The 22,887-nt window shown below is 43.2% G+C and overlaps 2 protein-coding genes across 2 annotated transcripts in view; one reads left to right on the forward strand and one right to left on the reverse strand.

Moving 5' to 3' along the window:
• LOC124643513 (mucin-17-like) overlaps nucleotides 1-22,887 on the forward strand; it is a 68,759-nt gene that overhangs the window by 12,902 nt on the left and 32,970 nt on the right.
• On the reverse strand, nucleotides 10,119-11,037 carry LOC124643514. Its single transcript, XM_047182515.1, has one exon. It carries the CDS (start codon nucleotides 10,950-10,952, stop codon nucleotides 10,125-10,127), a length of 828 nt encoding a protein of 275 aa, XP_047038471.1. The 5' UTR covers nucleotides 10,953-11,037; the 3' UTR covers nucleotides 10,119-10,124.

The raw sequence follows: 22,887 nt of genomic DNA on the forward strand, positions 1-22,887 counted from the left end.
TGTGTAAACTGTATCAATCTGTATTTTTTTGGCTTATCCAACGTTATTTTATTTATTTACTATGAACATTTTGGAAATAGGTACTTAATGTTTTTGGGGAACTGGGGACGGACCAAAAAGTCAATCAATCCTGCGAGTCGGACTCGTGTGCTAGAGTTTCGTACTGTTTTTTAGTACCGGGTAAAAAAATACAAGTCACGTATAAAAATATAGTATGTATTTTAATTGTTATTTATTTATCTAAACGGCAGTAGTGGGACCCGAAAAATTTGACAAAAGTCTAGGCAAATGAAGTAATATAAAGTTTTAAACTTGCAACCCATTATGCAATTACTCTTTGCACTCTCACGCAATTTTATAATTTAAAAGAAATGCGATGAGTCATAAGAAAGCTAATCAATACGTCATCGTTATATTCTGAAATCAGTAGAATCAATGTTCTTACACGATCTTAGGCAAGGCTGTTTTTATTATTTTCCTTAAAGAAGAAATAGCTTTACGTGACAGATTTTACAAATTCTTTCAATTTTTTAACAGCGGATTTGTAGAACCAACCTATGTACATGCGTTTTTTTTGCGATAAGAGATGATAATAAGATATGAACTGAAACTCAAAAAAGTTTACTCAAATTAGGATGGTAAATCAACACTTTCGGAATAAAAAAACGTCCACCCTTAGCCACTTCCTATGTGGTTTTGCTGAAAAGAAGAAGTGGTGCAACAAACTCCCCAGCAACATAATTTGTAATACTTAGATGATATAAATCGAAATTGATGTGAATAAGAATGTGGAAGGCTGGAGAGGCAGAGGTAGACCGAGGAAAAGATGGATTGATTGCCTGAAAGAGGACATGCAGCGGAAGGGAGTGGATGGAAGTATGACGTCTGACAGAGAGGAATGGAAGAAAAAGACATGTTGCGCTGACCCCAACTGACTTGGGAAGATGATGATGATGTTGATGAAATCAAAATTACGTATATAATTGAAAACCAATGGACAGAAAACCCACCATAGACACGTGTTACATTATTGTTCATACTCATAGATAAAATGCAAATTTATACAAAAAACACTCGATAAAAATCACCAACAAGTGAATTATATTAACTGTTTATAATCTTAAATCTTTAACAAATAATATTCATTTAGTCAATAAGATTATCTATTCAAAGTTGTCTACCTAATTGCTTAGGTAGTCAATTGATAGTGTTGGCCGTGACAAAGAAAACTGACATTCATAATGTACCTTACGTTATATGTGATTATATAAAAATGAAACCCGTTTTTCGTTGTCACGACATAACATGAAAACGGCTTAACCGATTTGGCTGAAAATTAGAGGGGAGGTTAACATAGACCCGGGAGAACGTTTTAGGATAGTTTTTGTCACCATCCGGTTACGGGACGCGGGTGAAACCGCGGACGAAAGCTAGTATATGTGATATAAAAGTTGCATCAAATGTTGTTGCGTTATATATTTGTAAAACATAATAAGTTTTGTATGAAGTTTTTACAAAATATTTTCAAGTTTTACGAATTTTAGCGGTCCTTGTGATCCTTGTAAGCTGCCTCGATGGTCTAGTGGTCGCATAGGGCGACAGCTGTGCATGAGGTCCCGGGTTCGATTCACGAGTGGCTGAAACCCCTTGTGGGTTCTAAGAAACTTTCACTAAACAGGCTCTCTTTTGTTTTGCTTTTCCAAAACCGTCCAGTTTTACGAAAAGAGAGCCCTCAAAATGCTTACCTACGTATCTGCTGGGACTACCCTACCCTGGCAACACATGTATGTTTTTGGTGTAACACCCCCGTGCCTAGGTGGGTATATCAAGCCGGCATCCCCGAATGCTACTCAGTAGCAGATGTTGTTATAACCATGTCAGAGGCCGTCAGGTGGATTTGAGAAAACTCTGACATTAGGGCTAGTTAGGTGATTAAACCTGCAGCTCACTCGATAAGTAGTGGGTCATCATCAAATGACTCCTCCCGCTGTGGGTGTCAAACTTTTACCTTATCAAGTAAAAGTGCACTCAAACTCAAAAATATTTATTCAAGTAAGGGCTGATTTTTCAATCGCCAGATAACTCCTATCTGAGGAATATTTTTAACGTTTTGACAGCTTTTATATGGAAAATATGTCAAACCGCCATATTTATTCCTCAGATAGAAGTTAACTGATGGTTGAAAAATCAGCCCTAAGGCAGATAAATCAGCACTTTTCGAACGTCAAAAACAAAAGACAGTTCCCTTCACCACTTCCTATATAAGCCAACCGATTTTCCATGAAGACTTTTGCATATTTATTTATCAAGTATTTTCAAAATAAGGTCAAAAAAGCCTTTGCCTTGAATTTGCAATAAAAATACATAACAGATTATCATGACCACTGTCATTACCACATTATCTACATTGTTTCATATTAAATCAGAGCTATTGAGGACAGGAAACTTCTACTAATATACTTAATATCCCACTAATATTATAAATGCGAAAGTAACTCTGTCTGTCTGACTGTTACGTTAACATAGGATAGTTTTTATCCCGGACTTTTGAAGAGGTCTCTTGGAAACGCGATATAATCGAACTTGACGCGGACGAAACCGTGGGGAAGCTAGGATGTATTATAAATGCGAATGTTTGTATGGCTGGATGTTACGCCTTCTAACAAATATGGTAGCTGAAGAATATACATACATAGGGACCTATATCATCATCATCATCATCATCATCAGCCTTTGTATCGTCGCACTGCTGGGCTGCGGCCTCCTCTCACACAAAGAAGGCTTGAGCGTTAATCACCGCGCTACGCTGCTCATTGCGTGTTGCTGATTTCAGACTTCGTAGTCCAGGTTTCCTCGAGATGTTTTCCTTCACCTTTAATCAGTCATTGGTGTCTTATACTTTAGAAAGTACATACAAACTTATAAAAGTTGCATGGGCATTAGCATGACCTGAAATCGAACCCACGCTCTTACTTGAGAGGTTGTTTCTTTACTTAACCCAAGTGAGAAAATAGCAGACGAAATCACAGGCTAAAACTAGTATATTACTAAAATGTGACACCAAAAACGAGTAATCATTTATCTACCAAAGTTACTTAAAACAGTGAATTGTTTAATATATTATTATCTTATGATAAAGTTTCTAAGAAATGTTTTTCGTTTAGGCGGGCTATATTAGGTTTTATCGGATACCAAAGTTATTAAGGACGTGAAATTATTAATAGTTTAATACCGACATTCCATTAAAATTATATTCGTTACGGCGCGAGTCCACAGCTAGCATGTGTTCGCGCGGCGGTTGCAGTGTCGCGGACATGTTAGTAATGTTCGCGCGCAATGTGTTACTGTTTGTTAACAGCGAGTACACCGCGAGATACATTTGTGCGCACACCTCTGTAAATGTATGTGTCTGAAAATGCGAAATCTGTAACCTTGTCGTTAGAATTGCATGTTTTTCCATCATTGAATTAGGGTTCAAACAGACCGGCTCGGAGAGCATCGGCGCGCATTTTTCTTTTCACACAGACCGGAGCTGATCCGCTGCGCGAGCATTAAAGAGCATGCAACTGGAGCCAAACGTCAAGAAAAAGTACACGATCGGAGCCGGTCGGCTACTCTTATTATTTCACAAGCTCCTTCCGTTGTTATTTGCGTTGGTACCTATAACTTTCGCAACATTTAGTAAGTTTATGGCAAAATATCTACCCATATCAGCATCTCACAAGCCTTTTCCCAACTATGTTGGGGTCGGCTTCCAGTCTCACCGGATGCAGCTGAGTACTAGTGTTTTACAAGGAGCGACTGCCCTATCTGACCTCCTCAACCCAGTCAGACTTTCTGGCTTCAAACCACCTGTCTGTCATTAATGATCTTATCTCAAAGGTGGTAGAGACAGTCCACAAAGATATTCCTAATTAAGGAAAATCCAACAGTACCTTTGATTGTAACAGTCATTATGACAAGCAAAAATTTTCGCAAATAATCACGATTAATCACCATTGTATTTTCTAAATATTGAAATAATTAATTAAAGAAAGCGATAAAATACTCTAAAGCTCCCGAGAAAACAAGGTATAGGATACCCAGATTTTTTTAAAATCATCAAATGACCCCTCCCGCTGTGGGTTAGCAGCGGTGCCCTGGTACATAAAAGGCCTACGACGGAACACGACGGTTTTTAGTCAGTAAGAGTCTGACACTCCCTCACCGCTGCTAACCCACAGCGGGAGGCGTCATTTGATGATTTTTGACGTCTTAAAAAATGATGTATGTATACTTTTGTATGCACCTTTTGTTCCGCAGACAAAATTCTATGAAAGTCTGTATGCGGTTGGAATCGTGAATTAATTCGCCTTGCGTATTATCTGGTACTTGATAGTGGAAGAACCGTCTTATTGAAAGAGGTTTCGACTTGTCGACATACATGACAAAGCAAGAAACAAAGTAGATTATAATCACTACCAGCCCAAAGTTACTCAAATCTGTCTAACGATTCGTAATAAAATGTGTACGCTACGGCGCGAGTCCACAGTTCAAAATTCAAATAAAAAATGGAGAAGGTTTTGATTTCATGTAGACCTATTACATGTACTGAAGAAACGTCAATAGATTTGTGCACGGTTCCAAAGAGTGGGTCTTATGGAGAAGAACCGACAAGAAACTCCACAGACATAGACTTCTTTTTAAAAAAGTGTTCACAATATTTTATAGGTTCTCGCGACGGTTGCAGTGTCGCGGACATGTTAGTAATGTTCGCACGCAATGTGTTACTGTTTGCTACAGCGAGTACACCACGAGATACATGACCTGTGCCGAACAGTGATGCACCAAGGGGGAATCTGGCCTTAGTAACAACTGTTCCGAGTAGTATTAGGGGACGCCCCGGTATTACGCATTTCCCCAGATGAGATAAGTCTAGTTATTTAGTGATATTTAGTGATAGTCTGTATCTTTTTCGTATGACAATGAATTGCTATTCTGTCTCGCTAAAATGGCTTGATTGATTTGGTTTGAAGTTAAAGTATACCCACATATTGCAGACTAAACAGTCGGCGGCCGGAAAAAATACTTTTTAAAGAAGAAGAATTCAATCAAAGTTTTTAGTCGGTTTTTATACCGGCCGAATACCATCGTTGGTATTCATTCCAGTCGCCCCTTGTGGCACACTGGTACTCAGTTGCATCAGGTTAGACTGGAAGCCGACCCCAACATAGTTGGGAAAAGGCTCGGAGGATGATGATGACCATTCATTTCCATACTGATTTATGAGCCCAAACAATCTATCGGCCGACTAAAAGCTTGTCGTGTGCAAGCACTCGAAAGTTCCAAAGAAGATTTAAATGATACGAGCCTGCACGAAAGTACCAAATTAAGAGCTGCTGTTTTCTACATAAATTAATTCAGCTAAGTACTTTCTTATTAATATTGCTACAGCCTTTTTATCGTCCCACTGCTGGGCTGCGGCCTCCTCTCACACGGAGAAGGATTGGGCTTTAATCACCACGCTTGCTCAATGCGGGTTGGTGATTTTAAACTTATATATATTATTCATTGTTTATTGAAATCCGTGATATCATACACATACTCCCAATCATTATCGAGAAGGATTAAAGTCTCATTACAATGAAGTAGAACAATTATTTTAGTTTAAAGTACTTAGATTAAAATATTAAGAAAATCTACAAATTAGGTAGGTACGCTAAGACTTTTCAGGGGAAGTTTTTTAACGATAAAGAGTTAAGTAACAAAAAAAAATGTCTATAAAAGTTATATTATTTACCTACAACAACAGTCACTTGTTATTATTTGAATAGAAGAATCAATTATTCAGACTTGGCTACAAAACAGCACTTTTTGAACGTCAAATAAAAGACAAACCTCCAGACACCGACTTCTAGAGAGCGATGGAAAGATGACTATTGTACATATTTTAGAAGCCGGTTGTTTTTTTAATTCTTTTTACTATTTTTACAAATACCTAACTGTAAACTATAGACTTATAAATAAACAGAACTTACTGTATAATTTACCTATTATATGTTCTTAGCTATTTTTTTTACGATCAGTTGTTGATTTCCTTTCACAGTGATAGTAGTCTGAAAAAAGTTTATTTTCAGTGTTTTTCTCGCAGTGGGATTTCGCAAAAAATCGTAAGTTTTAGAGCCCTGCCTCATTAGGACGCCAATGGCGACGTCGCCGGCTACGTATCCAAGCAGTTAATATTGAAATGTATGGAACCTAACTCACTTGGCGACGGTTTGGCAACGTCGCCAAATTGGAAGCGTGGCCACGAGCTACAGGTCCCTACGTGGCTACTGGCTACTCTGGCAGCTTGGCGACGTTGCCACTAATATGTACACGGTAAAGTGCACCTCCCTCACTCAGTCGCCAGTGTGGTCGCCAGTCAGCGTGCGATTTCTTCAGCGACGACGTAAACAATTGACGGCAAAGACGCCATGGCCACTCGAATTGGCGACCTTTGGATGCCAAAAGCAGCCAGGCCTGCGCCGCTGGCGACGTCGCCATGGCGTCTTAGTGAGGCAGGACTCTTAGAGTTTTGGAGACCCTTCAAACTTTTGAGCTGATAGCATAGTTTGTTTAGGTTCATAAATTAGTATTAAGATGAATAGTAGTCGGCCGATAACATAGTTTGTTTGGGTTCAAAACTCAATATAGAAATGAATTAAATAGTAGTGTAGCAGCAATGCAGGTAAAGTTGATAAATAAAACAGCAATGATGGTGTAAAGTAGAAGAGTATAGTATGTCGTATATTTTGTAAATACAGAACGAGCTTAAGTCTAAAATAACAGGGGCCGAAGTAGTGTTAACGCTCAAGCGAGAGCGTCGCGCGATTGTCCAATAAGAACGCTCTGATAAGACTCTGTGAGTACCTAAAAGAAACGAGACAGATGCGCGCGCGAGCGAGATAGCACGAACGTAAATATAACGCGTTCGGCGCGAGCGGTCTTCAATCCCATGTTGTGGGTGGTGTAGCGAAGCGTACCTCACAGTACCCCCCCCTTAGCGAAGCGTACGTTTGGCTTGCATACTCTGCCGGTCCTGGTGACGTAGGGTTGCTGTGAAGGTACAGGATCCACGATGCTCGGTGTACTCGTAGGACAGATAGTGTTTGGCGAATCATTTTCGTTGCAGATGTATGCCGGTTTCAGTCTATCCAGCGATATAACTGTCTCTCGATTCGGTAGCTGTATCTTGAAGAATTTTTCGTGTCTCTGTAGCACAGGATACGGTCCATCGTAGGGTGGTGTCAGCGGCGCTCGAACGGTATCGTTCCTCACAAAGACGTGTATGCACGTACCGAGGTCCTTATGTATGAAGGGACTGGCTGATGTTCTCGCGGTAGTGCACGAAGGTGAGAGTGACGTCATCGTTTGTGTGAGGCAGCGTACGTAATCTTCGTCCGACATGTTAATTGTAGTAGTCGGCGCGAAGAAATCCGATGGCACACGTAGCGTAGAACCGTAGGTCATTAGCGCGGGACTTAGGTTGTTGTCTTCACGCAGCGCTGTTCGGAGGCCAAGTAGTACGGTGGGAAGTTCGTCACTCCAGTTGGTAGTTGCGCCTCTAGCCATTAACGCAGCTTTTAGCGTACGATGCCAGCGCTCTATTTGACCGTTTGACTGCGGATGGTATGCAGTTGTACGTATGCGTGTAATGCCGAGTTTCTTCATTAGCGCGCTGAACAACGACGATTCAAACTGCCTGCCTTGATCGGTTGATATACGTAGTGGGCAGCCGAATCTCGCAATCCAGTTTTCATACAGCGCTTTTGCGACGATCTCAGCTGTTATTTCGCGCACTGGTACAGCTTCTGGCCACTTTGTAAATCTGTCCATGATCGTAACACAATATCGATAATCGTAAGATAGTCGAAGTGGGCCGACTATATCGATATGTATGTGTTCGAAGCGTTGAGATGGCGGGAAACTTCCTAGCGGCGTGACGACGTGACGATGTACTTTTGCTCGCTGACAGCCGACGCAGTTTCTTGTCCACGTTGTTACGTCTTTGTTCATGGATGACCAGAAGAACTTCGATGTCACTTGCTTCCTAGTCGCCTTGATACCAGAGTGGCAGAGATCATGTTGCGCTTTGAATGCAGCAAAACGATGTGCCGGTGGTAAGTATGGGCGAAGCGTGGACGTTGACATCTCGCACGTGATTGGTCGTTGCGTGCCAGGCAAAGTAACTGAGATGAATTTTAAATTCGGCTGCAGCTTCAATTGTTTCAGCTCATCGTCTTGATCTTGATCACGTGATAACTTGTCGTAGTCGATGTTTGACGGGCATTGTATTTCGTCAATAAGAGATAAGGCGTCAGCGACTGAGTTTTCTTCTCCCTTTACGTACACGATGTTCTTGACGAATTGACTGATAAAGTGGAGTTGTCGCTCACGTCGCTGAGTGTCGCTGCTACTTTGCGGCCTTGAGAGCGCATAGGACAGCGGTTTGTGATCAGTGTAGACGGTGACGTCACAGCCTTCGATGAGTCTTCGAAAATGTTTCACAGCCGCGTAGATCGCTAGTAGTTCGCGATCATACGTGCTGTATCGTGATTGCGTAGCACTCAATGTTTTGGAAAAGAATGCTAGCGGTTTCCAGGCTGCGTTGTCACGTTGTTGTAGCACCGCTCCAATGCCGTGGTCAGAAGCGTCCGTCATGATGCAGAGTGGGGTGCCGGCGATAGGGTGCGATAGTGTTGCACATTCCAGTATGCTTTGGCGGCATTTTTGAAATGCTTGTTCGGCGGCCGGCGTCCACGTGATAGGCGTTTTGTCATTCTTTTTCCCATTGTGCAGATATTTGTTGAGTTCACTTTGCATGTCGGCTTGATTTGGTAAACAATCTCTGTAGAAGTTCAGCATGCCCAGGAAACGACGAAGCTCGATGATAGTTTTCGGTTGAGGATAACTGGATATGACTTTTATCCGTTCTTCGGTTGGTTTTATGCCGTCCGCTGTTACTTCATAGCCGAGAAAATTGATTTTCGCCTGTGCAAATTCACATTTGTTTACGTTGAGTGATACGCCGTATTTGTTCAAGCGGTCAAGAACTCGATGCAGTAATTCCTTGTGTTCTTGTTCGTTATCTGAGTACAACAAGATATCGTCGATGTATGAAAAACATCCCTCGATGCCGCGCAGAACCTCGTGCATGAATCGTTGGAAAGTTTGACTAGCGTTACGTAGGCCAAACGGCATGCAGGTGAATTCAAACAACCCGAAGGGTGTGATGATTGCCGTTTTCTGAGCGTCTTCTTTGTTTATTGGTATCTTGTAGTAGGCCATTTTCATGTCGAGTTTTGAAAAGATCTTCTTATTGTGTAGTTGATAGGTGAAGTCTTGTATGCGCGGAATCGGGTATTTATCTGGTAGCGTGACTGAATTTAGACGTCTGTAGTCGCCGCACACTCGTAGACTGCCATCTTTCTTCTTTACCACATGGAGTGGGCTGGCCCACGGGCTCTTGGAAGGTTGACATATGCCCATTTCCATCATGCGTTCGAATTCGTCCTTAGCCGCTTTGTATTTGTCGGGCGGCAGGGGGCGAGCACGGGCGAAGACAGGTTGTCCCGTAGTCTCGATGTGATGCACGACGTTGTGTTTAGCGGGCGTTTTCAAGGACATAGGTCGCAGTAGATCTGGATATTGCTTGAGTATGTCTTGATATGTCTGCTTGTTGCTAAGTACGTAAACGGCTTGTTGCATCGACGAGATTTCTACGGCGTTTATCGATAGTTGTGTCACCTTGTCGATTAGCTTCTTTTGATGCAAGTCGACGAGGAGTTTGAAGTGGCGAAGGAAGTCAGCTCCGAGTATCGATGTTTTGACATCTGCGACTACAAATGACCAGCGAAATCGTCTTCTGAGGCCTAGGTCGATTTGTAGATCTTTCTCGCCGTAGGTATTGATTGGTGAACTGTTCGCGGCGTATAGTTTGTATGATGTTGGCGAACATTTCTTCTTATGTATTGGGGTGGCGGCTAGGACGGAGATATCCGCACCGGTGTCAACGAGGAAACGGTGATTCGTGTTGCGATCGAAGACACATAGGCGGTTACTTGTCGTAGTTACACCGACGTCCGCCACGGTCGGTGCCTCTTCTAGTTTTCCGACTTCTTTTGATTTCGCCTAGCGCACGGTGACACGCAGCGTCTTGCCTGATCTCCAAATCGGTAGTGGTAGTAACATACTCGATTGGGATCGTGTTGATGCCTTGCAGTGGACTTTGATCTTGAGCGGGAACGCTGATAACGGCGATGGTTTGGTCTTCCACGGCTACGAAGTTCGGAGATCTCGAGTGTCAGATTCTCGAGTTGTTTTGAGAGAACTTGTATCTGCGCGGACATGATTTTCTGGTTTACTGCCGCAGAATCTGGTTGAGATGAAGAGACAGCTGCGATATTTGCCGACTCGGAATATTCCATCATCTTGTCTGCCATTGCCGCGAGCATATCGAGTGATGAATCTGTGTTCACAGACAGCACAACTCGCATTTGCGGCGGAAGGTGGTTCATCCACTCAATCTTGATGCCATCTTCGGTGATCATGTTGCCGCCGAGTTCGCGCATACGTCGTAGCAACTGAGACGGTTTTTGGTTGCCAAGTTCCAATCCGCTGATGAGGTTCTTAAAGTTTTTCACCTCGGACTGCTCGTACACGGAGAGAAGGCGTTGTTTGATGGCCTCGTACTTCTTAGTTTCTGGCGGCTTGATCACGATGTCTGTGACATGTTGAAGGTCGGTCGGTTGTAGTTGGCCCAGGACGTAACGATATTTGTTTTCGTCACTGGTCTTCTGCGGCTCGACGACGGCTTCGAATTGAATGAACCACATGCGAGGATATTCACGCCAGAAGGGAAGGAGACGCGACTGCACGGAGACGACAGCGAGTTCTGTAGGCTCGCTAACTTCTTGCTTGTGTTCCATCATTTATCACGTCGGGGTCACCAAAATGTAGCAGCAATGCAGGTAAAGTTGATAAATAAAACAGCAATGATGGTGTAAAGTAGAAGAGTATAGTATGTCGTATATTTTGTTTTTTTTTTTTTTTTTTTTTTTTTTTTTTTGGTATGGCATCTCGCAGTTCAGCCTAGGAGGCCGTGTACTGCTTAACCGGACTTTTCCCTGTGGATGCCTAGAATTTAAGGCCTCCAGCCAGGGGCGTAAAGCAACTTATAAACTAAGCGACTGCGCTAAGGGTACCCCCTGTGGGGTCGGACCTCGGCTTAGGGCGTCGCTGGGGAGGCAGCAAAGGGACAGGCTGGATCATATGATCATTATTATTAAATGGGGAATTTAAAGCTACTGGCTCAGCTCGCGGGCTGGCTCGATGAGCAAGGGTCGGGAGGACAGAGAACGGGACGTCGCGGCGGACCTCGGCGGCGAGGTTTGTACGAACGCGGTTTGTGTTTGTGTAGGGTGCTAGTGAGTTTACTACTCTCTTGGAGGACAGTTATCTCATCGTCAGGTTCTAGAAGGGCATGCCTAGGGCGGCGAATCCTACTGATGCGGGAGGGAGTATAATTACTGGCTGACACGATAAGTGAGTTATCGTGTTTCTCAGCGCGTTCGAAGTACCGTATGGCGGCACGCTTCATATACTGGCGGATGGTAGGGATTTTTAAGTCGAGATGAAGAATCTCATTTCGAACATAATAGGGAGCTCCTGTGATTTTCCGTAAAGCACGGTTTTGAAGGGCCTGCATTCTGTGAAGGCGGCGATGGCTTGCCTGTGCGAACACAGGGCAAGCATACATCATGACGGGGCGTATGCACGATACGTAGAGGCGTAACTTGCTTTTAAGAGATAATTTGCTCTTTGAGTTGAGCAAGAAGTGCAATCTGCCGTACACAAAGGCTGCTCTAGAGCGCACCTTACGTATGTGCTCGGCGAATGAGAGGCGCTGGTCTAAGATTACACCTAGATATTTGGCATGCTCCTTCCAAGGAATCGGCCTACCAAACATGGTGACTGACGGGGGCGCGGGAGGAAGCCTACGGCGAGGGCTCGAAAAGAGTATGGCCTGGCTTTTGTCGGGGTGGAGTTCGATTCTCCATAGCCTAGTCCAGACACCTAAGGTGTTGCAATAGGCTTGGAGATGTCTCACTATGGCGGCTGGGCTGCGGCCTGAGCAGTAGATTGCCGTGTCGTCGGCGAATAGGGCTAATTGAACATGCTTGTTCTTAGGAATATCGCTAGTGTATAGCGTGAAGAGGATGGGGGAGAGTACCGAGCCTTGTGGGACGCCAGCTTTTATAGGGTGGGCCGAAGAAAGAGTGCCGTCTATGCGATAGCGAAAGGTGCGATTCGACAAAAAGTCTCGTAAGATGACGACGAGACGGTCTGGGACACCGAGTTGGTAAAGCTTGTAAATCAAGCCTTTGTGCCAGACTTTGTCGAATGCCTTTGCTATATCGAAGAGAATCGTACCGGTGAGTTGGCCACGTTGGAATCCGTGGCTCACACCTTCCACGATGCGGTGGACTTGTTGGACACAAGAGTGATGGGTTCGAAAACCAAACTGTTCTAATGGGATAAGACTCTTTGCTTCGACGTAATCTTTGAGACGCTTATAGATAAGTATCTCGTAGATCTTGCCGAACACATTGAGTAAACTAATAGGGCGATAGCTGGACGGGTCTGATTTTGGTTTACCGGGTTTGGGAATACCGATTACGGTTGCCTCTTTCCATGCCTGTGGGAACAGGTTATGGGTCATGGCGCAATTGAAGATCGCGGTCATGAGCATTACGAGGGAAGCGGGTAGGATTTTGAAAACTTTATTGGTTATTCTATCTGGGCCCGGAGCTTTACGGGGTTTGAGACGTTTGATGATCTCTGCCACTTCGTCTGGAGTGACGGGAGGCAAGGGATCGTCGGGGTCTTCTTGCGGTGGTAGGGAGGATCTGCGCTCGACCTCGGCTTCGACCTTTAGTAGGTGAGCCGGGTCGACCGGTTGGGTACTAGGCGAGCATTGAGCCTCGAGGCTGTCGGCCAGACATTCCGCTTTTTCATCGTCCTCGAAGGCGAGGGAATTGTCGGGGCGTTTGATCGGCGGGGTGGAAGCTACTTCATCGGATTTGAGTTTCCTTTGAAGCTGCCAGAAGGCTTGATGAGTCGGCTCGAGTTCGCTCAGCGTCTTGTCCCAGCGCGTTTGACGCATCTCAGCAAGGCGTTCCTTTACAGCACGCTGTAAGTTACGCATGTGAGACTTGTTAGCGTCGCAGGGAAAAGTACTGTAGGCACGGACAGCCGCGTTCTTCTCGGTCACCAGAGCACGCACGTCATCCGGGAGCTTGAAGCGATGAAAGCTCGTCGCTTCAACTCTACGTGAACACTTGTCCACGGTGGATTGTACGTGCTCGGTGAACGAGCCGATCGCGCCCGTCATGTCAGCGACTGAGTTGATTTCATCGGGAATTGATTCTAACTGGGCGGAGGAGGATTTTAAGCTTTCGCTTAGCATTCTCCAGTCCGTGACAATCTGGGTGGGAGGAGGGCGATCCGGGTCGAGTGGGCCTGAGCGCGAGGCTAGTTCCACAAGAACCGGTCTGTGGTCGGAGGTGAGCTCGTGTAGTACCTCGATCGAATGTAAACGTAAGTTTACGTTCTTGAGGAGCGCTACATCGAGAACGTCGGGAAGGTGGTCGACTATATTAGGAAAGTGAGTGGGATGCATCGGAGCGATGACATCGAAGTTGAGGGATTCACACTGATTGAATAGCAACCTGCCTCTTGGAGAAGTAGTGTTGCTATTCCAGGCGGGATGTTTGGCGTTTAGATCGCCTGCTATTATTACAGAGTCGCTCAGGCCTAGTAAGGCTCTGAGATCGTTCGTGAAAAGGATCGGGTCGTAGGACTGAAAGGATGAGGACGTGGGAGGGCAGTAGGCCGATACGAGAGTGATCGACTGGTGCTGGGACATGGCTAGTCGACAGATCGAGGCTTCAATGCAGCTTAAGTCGGGGGGAGTGATCTCTACACAATGTAGCGATCTTTTATAATAGATAAGCGTGCCGCCTTTGTGGCGTGTGATCCTGTCATTTCTAATTAACTTATAGTTAGCTATATTAGGGCCGCGTACACGCGGCTTTAGGAAGGTCTCTTGTACGAGAAGAATGTCTATCTTATGGGATTGTAGGAAGGCGGAAATCTCGTCGCGTTGGCCGAGAATACCGTTGGCATTATAATAGCCAAGCCTAAGGGAATGGGGTTTAATTTTGGATGTATTATCCATTTCTATTTCCTAAAGTGAGGCAGGTTTTGAACTGCCTGGGCGACGTCTGAATACTCCTGCATAACGGAGTAGAGTTTGATAAGGTCGCCATTGCTGGCGACTATCTCCCTCGAAAGTTGTTGAGCTCTGTCGCTCGTGAATACACTGAACGTGCTCAGTATAACGTTCATAGAACTGAGCGCTGATACTGGGCTAGAAGAGGGCGCGATCGCTTGCGCTTGCGCGGGCTTGGCGGCTATAGGAGCCGCGGAGGGCGCGGAGGGCGCGGAGGGAAGGACGGGAGGGACGCGAGGTAAGCTCGCGGGCGCCGCGGTGGGATTATTCACCGGGGCGGGAGTTGGCTGGGGCTGAGTTGGCCTCGGGGTTGGAAAGGCTCTCTGATGGTTGAGAGGGTTCCATGGGGAGGGCCGTTGTGGGCTGAGACGCTCGGGAAGTTGAGCGGTAGGTAGCCTCGCTGATGGGCTTTCCCTTAGCTGGCGGGCGTTTGCACGCTTGGCCAGCTTGGGAGACGTTTTTGGGGCCTTTGGGCAGCCGCGGTAGTTGGCGGGATGACCTGAGGCGCCGCAGAGTACACAGCTCGGAGGCTCGGTGCACAGAGTGCGGTCCTTGGGTCGCGGGCAGTCGGAGGTGCCGTGTTGGCCTAGGCATTTCACGCACCTAGGCTGGGCGAAACAGTTGCGCTGTGAGTGACCCCACAGTTGGCAACGGTGGCATTGGGATACAATGCCAGATCTATTTGGCTTCTCGATTGAGATGCCGGTTAAATTACACACCGATTTGATGTTAAAAATCGGGTGGATTTTAGAAGGACACGGCTCGCATACTACGAGCACCATGTCGAAGGCGTGGCCGCTGCGGGCGCGGTGCATCCTATGGACTTGCGTCGCAGGGATGTTTTGTGACTTAAGGTCACTTAAAATGTCATCCGAAGGGATTTCCTTCGGAATACGGGTAATGACGACCCGGAGAGGTTTTTCCTCGGGGAGGGAGTATGTGTGGAACGAAATGTTCCTCGCTCTTAGCGCTTTAGTTATCTCCCTATAGTCGTCTGACGTAGGGAGGACGATTTTTATACCGTTGCCGGTATTGGAGGCCGATCTGTAGTTGATCTTACGATCAACACACAGCTTGGACACTTCGGTCCATTTTGCCTTGTCCTGTAAGTATACAGGCGGCGGAGGTTTGTTTTTTGGTGCGCTTTTGGGCTTAGCGGCACCTTGGGAGGAAGCGACCTGCGAGGTCGAGGGTGACGGGGCGGGGGATGCTGTAGACACAGCGGGCAGGCTAGGGAGAGGAGATGCGACAAGGGCGATGGTCTTGCGCGCCTTGTCGTTGTTTTTGTTCTTTTTCCTCTTACCTCCCTGTACGACGGTGAAGTCGTCGTCGGAGGAAGAGGAGTCAGAGGGCTCGGAGGGTTGAGCATCCTCTGGGACGGGTGAGGCAGAGCGGGAGGACGAGGTGTCCATGCATTCGGCGTCGGCGTTTGACGCAGGTGCACTCGCCTGAGTTATTTCCATTGTCTGTGAGACAATGGGATTAGGAACAATGGTCGAGTGCAGCTGGGCATCGACCATTGTATTGGGGATTACCGTTTCCGCTAATGCGGCGGTTTTCTCCGAAGAGACGATTATAGGCTCAACAATGGGGCGCGACACAGCTGCGCCGGCCTCCTTTGTTGAGCCGTTATCGGTGATAATACAATAGCGCGCTAGGCGCGGGTCCTTGATATCAAGGTTGTTGATCATGTCGCCATATTTGGCGACAATGTCTTGGTCCTTGAGGAGGACCTCGAAGAAGAATTTATAGACTTCGGTAGTCATTTTCCCGTGAGGGAAGAGGGCTACCGAGCTAAAAGAGATGGGGGCCTAATTATAAAAACCTAAGACCTATTTCCTATCTCCCCGGGTGGATGGGCCCGGGGATGTGTAACCCTCCCTGCCGGGTATAGGCAGGGAGGTGAGTACCTATTGGTGAGCCCTAAGCTTGTAAACCGTTCGCCAGTCTTATTGTGCGAACGGGCCCTAGCCAGTCTAGTGCGAAGGGTATAGAGATACCCAACCGACACCAGGTGTGTAGCTGTGAAAGCAAACCAGATGCAAGGCACGACTAGGAGATCCCCCAAGGCCGAAATCCGAGCTCCCGTCCAATTGACTGCCTTGCCCTGAAGGGGTTCGGCGGGTGTGATTGGGTCAACACCCTCTCGGCTTCGTTGGCACCGTATGGTTTCAACCGAGAACCACGAAACTGTGGCTTTTACCCAGAAGGGGTCAAGTGAATTTACTTGACACAAACGTTTTAGAAACAGGATAATCGTCCGCCGCTTTGAAAAAAGCAGCTTTGGATTGATATATTTGTAGTCGGCAGAGCGACTACGGTGAGCGTTACGTCGGGCGTAACAAAGACAAAAGTCGTAAACGGGCGAGCGCAGAGCGACACGTCCGTACACGACGAGAGTCAGAAGCGGAGATGTATATTTTGTAAATACAGAACGAGCTTAAGTCTAAAATAACAGGGGCCGAAGTAGTGTTAACGCTCAAGCGAGAGCGTCGCGCGATTGTCCAATAAGAACGCTCTGATAAGACTCTGTGAGTACCTAAAAGAAACGAGACAGATGCGCGCGCGAGCGAGATAGCACGAACGTAAATATAACGCGTTCGGCGCGAGCGGTCTTCAATCCCATGTTGTGGGTGGTGTAGCGAAGCGTACCTCACAGTAGCCACATAACAACGATCAGGTATTTGGCTGGTATTGAACCGACTAAAAAGTTTGATTGAATTCATTACGTATATTTTTGTCATTGAACATCCTTGGCAGTCGTTACGGGTAGTCAGAAGCCAGTAAGTCTGACACCATTCTAACCAAGAGGTATTGGGTTGCCTGGGTAACTGGGTTGAGGAGGTCAGATAGGCAGTCGCTTCTTGTAAAGCACTGGTACTCAGCTGCATCCGGTTACACTGGAAGCCGACCCTGGACCGACATAGTTGGGAAAAGGCTCGGAGGATGATGATTCTTAAAAAAATAATTACCTCCTTCCTTTATTTCTCTTTTGTGCAAATGGCTAGGCGCGTATTTAATATACGATTATTTTTCTATTTATTTTATCACAATATCAGCTGAAGCCAGATAGAGGTCAATAGCCGATTTGTGAACTAGATTTTGAATTTCATTATTTTGTGTAAGGTCATTCACTCCTATTGTATTTTTTTCTTGTCTCTTGAGATAAATTGTTATCATAAAAAATATGGAAATTAGATATCTTAAATTTTATCAAATGCAAATTCAGTTGGCTGTAAAAAATGTGAATAATTGTAAAATTGGTAGGTACTCTAACAGCGTATTCATACTAGTGGATTTTCCACTCGGTTTTTCCGAGCAAAATCGCTCGGATCGGTAGAGCAAATAATTTACAAGTATTGGTGCTCAGCTTAAAACCGAGCACGCGATTATTATTTGTACTTTCTAAGTATATCTTGGACACCAATGACTGGGGAAAGGTAAAGGAAATCATCTCCAGGAAACCAGAATTTAAAAACTTTACACTCACGAATATACCTACCTAGATTAACTCCACAATATCACATACGTTTTTTTTTTTTCTTTTTCAAATCATGAAATGAATGGTTAGCAGCGGTGAAGGAGTGTCAGACTCTTACTGACTAAAACCGTCGTGTTCCGTCGTAGGCCTTATTGTACCAGGGCCGCGGTAACTCTTTCGAATAATCCCGGAGCCCAATAACACATACCTACGCTATTTATTTATCCGGATACGGAAATTTCAACTAGAAACCTCATTCATTTGAAGCAGTAACAATAAAAATGTGAACTAAAATGAGCAATAACAATAGGATTTAAACACTCAGCGTGCGGAAAAGTAGGATTAAAGTTATAAAACTTAAATTCTAAATTAGGCAACTGTTCGATAGGGATATAAAACAATATTTAATCTACCAACAGTCGAGCCAATCAAAATCCACTCTAAAACAAAACGGACGAATCACAAATTAGCAGTTTACAATTGGTTGAAAAATGATTGATGTTACAACGTTCGTCATCGAAAATTACGTATTTTTCTATGAATTACTCGTTATCTGATTTATACGAAAAATTCTATAGATAAACGTACAATAGAAGAATATTATTTACGTGTTTTTTGAAGACAAGGAGTGGCCATAATCTTGATATTAATACCTACGGTCGTTGGTTTTTGTACTTGACATTCGTACGTCGACCTAGGCCTTGTAAATGGGCCCCGTTATGTTTTGAACTGAAATAATTAATATTGGTTCTTCAGTACGTCAGCAGGTTGGGGTAGCCATGTTTAAAGATAGTTGCGTCAAAAAACTCTACGTAAATAATCTTAATTAACAGGTATATTAGGCTACTCATACGATTGAAGTCTACTTTAAGGCGTCCGTTGCAGCAGTCCGGTTTCAATTTTTGTATTGATTCAAAATCGCTTTGTAGTCTGACAGTTGTGTAGAGTAGAGTAGAGTTCTACTACTCGTATATCACCTGGGCATTGAGCAAGCTTGCTTGGGATCCTTTGTTCTTTAAAGTCTTTGTGTCCGTTGAGGAACTAAAAGGCTGAATCTATCTTTAGAAGCATTACTTCTACATAGAAGTCGTGGTGGCTTAGTGGGTAAAGGACCAACCTCAAGTATGAGAGCACGGGTTCGATCCCAGGTCAGGCAAGTACCAATGCAACTTTTCTAAGTTTGTATGTACTTTCTAAGTATATCTTAGACACCATTGACTGTGTTTCGGATGGCACGTTAAACTGTAGGTCCCGGCTGTCAGTGAACATCCTTGGCAGTCGTTACGGGTAGTCAGAAGCCAGAAAGTCTGACACCAGTCTAACCAAGGGGTATCGGGTTGCCCGGGTAACTGGGTTGAGGAGGTCAGATAGGCAGTCGCTTCTTGTAAAGCACTGGTACTCAGCTGAATCCGGTTAGACTGGAAGCCGACCCCAACATGATTGGGAAAAGGCTCGGAGGATGATGATGACTTCTACATACATACAACCTACAGACTGACATGTGTTGCTGGGGAGTTTGTTGCGCCACTTCTCCTTCCCAGCACAAACACATAGGAAGTGGTGAAGGGTGGGCGTTTTGGGGGCCGTCTTTTGTAAACTGATGTTCAAAAAGTGCTGTTTTACAGCTAGATTTTTAAAACGATTTTTGATTTTGTTTTTCATTTCATACTTATTATACTACAAAAAATAAAGAGAAATCATTTCATTTCTTTGGTTCCTAAAGGCTCCGAGACCACTGAACCGATTTTTATTAAATAATAATTCTTTCACTGTTCGAAACCTACACTTTCCCCGAGTAACATAGTCTATATTTTATAGCGGTTCGGGAAGTAGTTTTCTCGGAATGAAACCGCAGTATATAGCTAATATAGAGATATTATATTACTAAATCGCTTGACCGTTGAGCAAGCGTGCTTTGACCGTCAGGGTATCAGAAGGCCTTTGTTCGTTGAGCCAATAGTGATAATGAATAAAAATATAATATGCGTTGTAATTTATTTGGTGTTGGCGCAGCATATGTTCATCATCATCATCTCAGCCATAGGACGTCCACTGCTGAACATAGGCCTCCCCCTTAGATCTTATATGTTCACTATCACATAATTTAAAACATCAATTAGCTCGTAGAATATGGAGGCAAATGTCTTCCTAGATAATAATGAATAGGTATTCTTACTCCTTTTGACTTATTGTATTTATTTATGACCTACTTGTAAGTTTAGTATACGATTTGAGTCTCGGGTCCAATTCCCGAATCAGGCTGAAATCGCTATATGGGTTGGGCTGGAAGTTGGTGATTGATACACTCGTGCATCGGAGAGCACGTTAATGTCGGTTCTACTTGTGACCTCTCTCTGGTGGTGTCGGATTGTCGTCCCATCGCGCTATGAGAGGGAAGGAATAGAGTGCATCTGTGTCCAAGCAAATGCTTGTGCACTTTAATATGTCCTGCGTAGCTGGCTGACCTCCATAGAGAAAACAGCCGCCATTATTATCTTTATGTACCTATCAATGAAGCTGGAACGAAATTGTCTTAATCGATGTAGTTAAAAATGAATACAAGTGAGTTTTGTGGCAGAAACGACATAGGACGTTGGTAACCATTTTTTTGAAAGAGCATCAAATTATTTTGAAAAACTGCATAGACTTTGTATCGTCCCACTGCTGGGCTGCGGCCTCCTCTCACACGGAGAAGGATTGAGCATTAATCACCACGCTTGCTCAATGCGGGTTGGTGATTTCAGACTATATAGTCCAGGTTTCCTCAAGATGTTTTCCTTCACCTTTAATCAGCAATTAAAAAAACATCCGAAAACGTAGTGTCTAATCAGCCTTAAAAGGTTTTTAATATAACATGCAAAATTCTGATATAAGTGACGCGATTTGATTTCACGATAGTACCAAGTAGCTACCTAGATATATTAACTGATATTGAACGCGAAAATTTAATTGATTTACATATACTGGTAAATAAACATCAATTATTTTATCAAGAAACAGTTTTTTTTTTAAGTGCTCTAGTGGCAAGAGTGATGAAACGAATTTGGATTTTATTTTGAAAATATAAGTGATCTGAAAAGTTTAGTGATTTTTTAAGGTGAGTTGAGGTAACATAATTATAAATTATAAAAATAATGACACTTTTCGTTGTAATTTTATAATTCGAGAACGGTCTCACCTATCCAAACCAAATGTTTAGGCTTTGTTCGGACTATTTAGTAGATGGCTTATGAGAAGTTTGCACGAAATTGGTCGAGCAGTTTTTTATTTATTTAAGCACTTACCGGCTTGCTAGTTATTATATTACATTTTTAGTTTATTTCGGTAATAATAATGATTAACTTGTGTTCGAATTGTAAAGGAGAATAAGTAATTTTAATCAAACTTACCACTGCAAATGATTTTTAACTAAATACATTAAATATGTACCGTTATGCTTTTAGTAGGAAACAATTAATTTACTAGGCGTTTAATTTAAATAACATCATTAATATTTAGTCACAGTAAATTACAATAATTTGTTAATTTCCACATTAGTGTAAAACTATAGTTGAGATGGCGTTGTTTTTATAAATATTGAAATTGTTACCTACTTATTAAATAATTTGAACATAATTTTCATAATTAATAATTTTAATAACAACAATAGGCGTGACAGTTTAAAAAAATAGTGATTCTAATTTGTCCGTATTTTAGATTGGCGAAAAATATTGGTCACGTATTTTTTTATTTTAATAAAACATTTAATATTTATTAAGATAATAATACAATGCAGTAAATATTGAGAGGGGGTCCATTATTTTAGGGTTATCTAAAAGACTAGATCTAGAAGAAGGACTAATTACTTTTTTTCATTCGCCATGCATATTGTTTTACGAGTGAAATAGAAAACAAGAAAGAATATATTCATTCAATGACATAAATTTCTAAGTTTTAATAAGTGTTGTGATACTTAGCAAGTGTGTACGAATGTTATCTATCTGAACTATACGGATAATAAGTCAAAATGATATTATAAGAAGAATTGTGGACTACGGATTTAATCATTCATCTTAAATGTATGTATACCTTTTTTTTGTATATATATCTAGCCTGTAGTGTCCCACTGCTGGGCAAAGGCCACCCCATCTCGCTTCCACCCTTCCCGATCTTTCGACCGTGTCCACCAATCCGGACGATAGGCGTCTAGTTTGTTTCACTTTTTTTTTGTTATCTTTACTTTTTTAAATACTTGTACGTTTATTTACATAGATATTTACAATTTAAATGTAAAAAAAAACACTATATCTAAAACGCGTCAAAAAATTCATCCCCATCTCTGTCAACTGGGAGCGTACACCTACCCAAGAGGCTGGCAGCATTACCTCGTTGGATGGCCATGCTGATTCTTTGTATACTTTAACTAGTTTCCACCCGCGATTTCACCTTCTCCTTCCCGCACGTGGATAAAAAGTAGCCTATATTTTTTTATGTAAAAAGGAAATTACATTATATAATTACAGGCGAGTTTCATTAAATTCCATCTAGTTGTTTTTGAGTACATAACTTTAGTGTTTATAATATTACAGGACATAAATATTCAAATACTATTCAAACTACGGCAATTATTTCTCTATTCTTTCCATTTTTCCGATACCTGTTGTGTATTCATTAATTTATTTTATATTGATTAATATTGGTAGTGTAATAGTGAGTGCCATAAAACTAACAGTGCTTCGCTACGTATTAAATTAAAAAAATGTTACAAATAATGTGATATATAAAAAACCGCTCGACAGATTTTGTGAAAACTTCACATAAACCATTTACTCAATAGTCCGAACAAAGCCTAAACATTTGCTTTGGATAGGTGAGCCCGTTCTTGAGTTATAAAATTACAACGAAAAGTGGCATTAATTTTTATATGTCCCTATAGATTGTGACGGCACAGGGCATATTGGACCCCGTTTAATTTTTTATTTCTTTCATGTGATATTAGATGTAAAATATATAAATATTTAGTGCTAATGTGACATATAAATAACTCTATATTTTCCTTGATTTGTGTGGCTTTCGAGTGACTGTTTGTAATATTAACGGATTTCCGACTGAG

This window comes from Helicoverpa zea, chromosome 27 (genome assembly GCF_022581195.2).
Source record: "Helicoverpa zea isolate HzStark_Cry1AcR chromosome 27, ilHelZeax1.1, whole genome shotgun sequence".
Taxonomy (NCBI): Eukaryota; Metazoa; Arthropoda; class Insecta; order Lepidoptera; family Noctuidae; genus Helicoverpa; species Helicoverpa zea.

Bases quoted from the DNA above. Each gene is read 5' to 3' on its own strand.
- LOC124643514 (XM_047182515.1), bottom strand. From the start codon at position 10,952: ATGATGGAACACAAGCAAGAAGTTAGCGAGCCTACAGAACTCGCTGTC.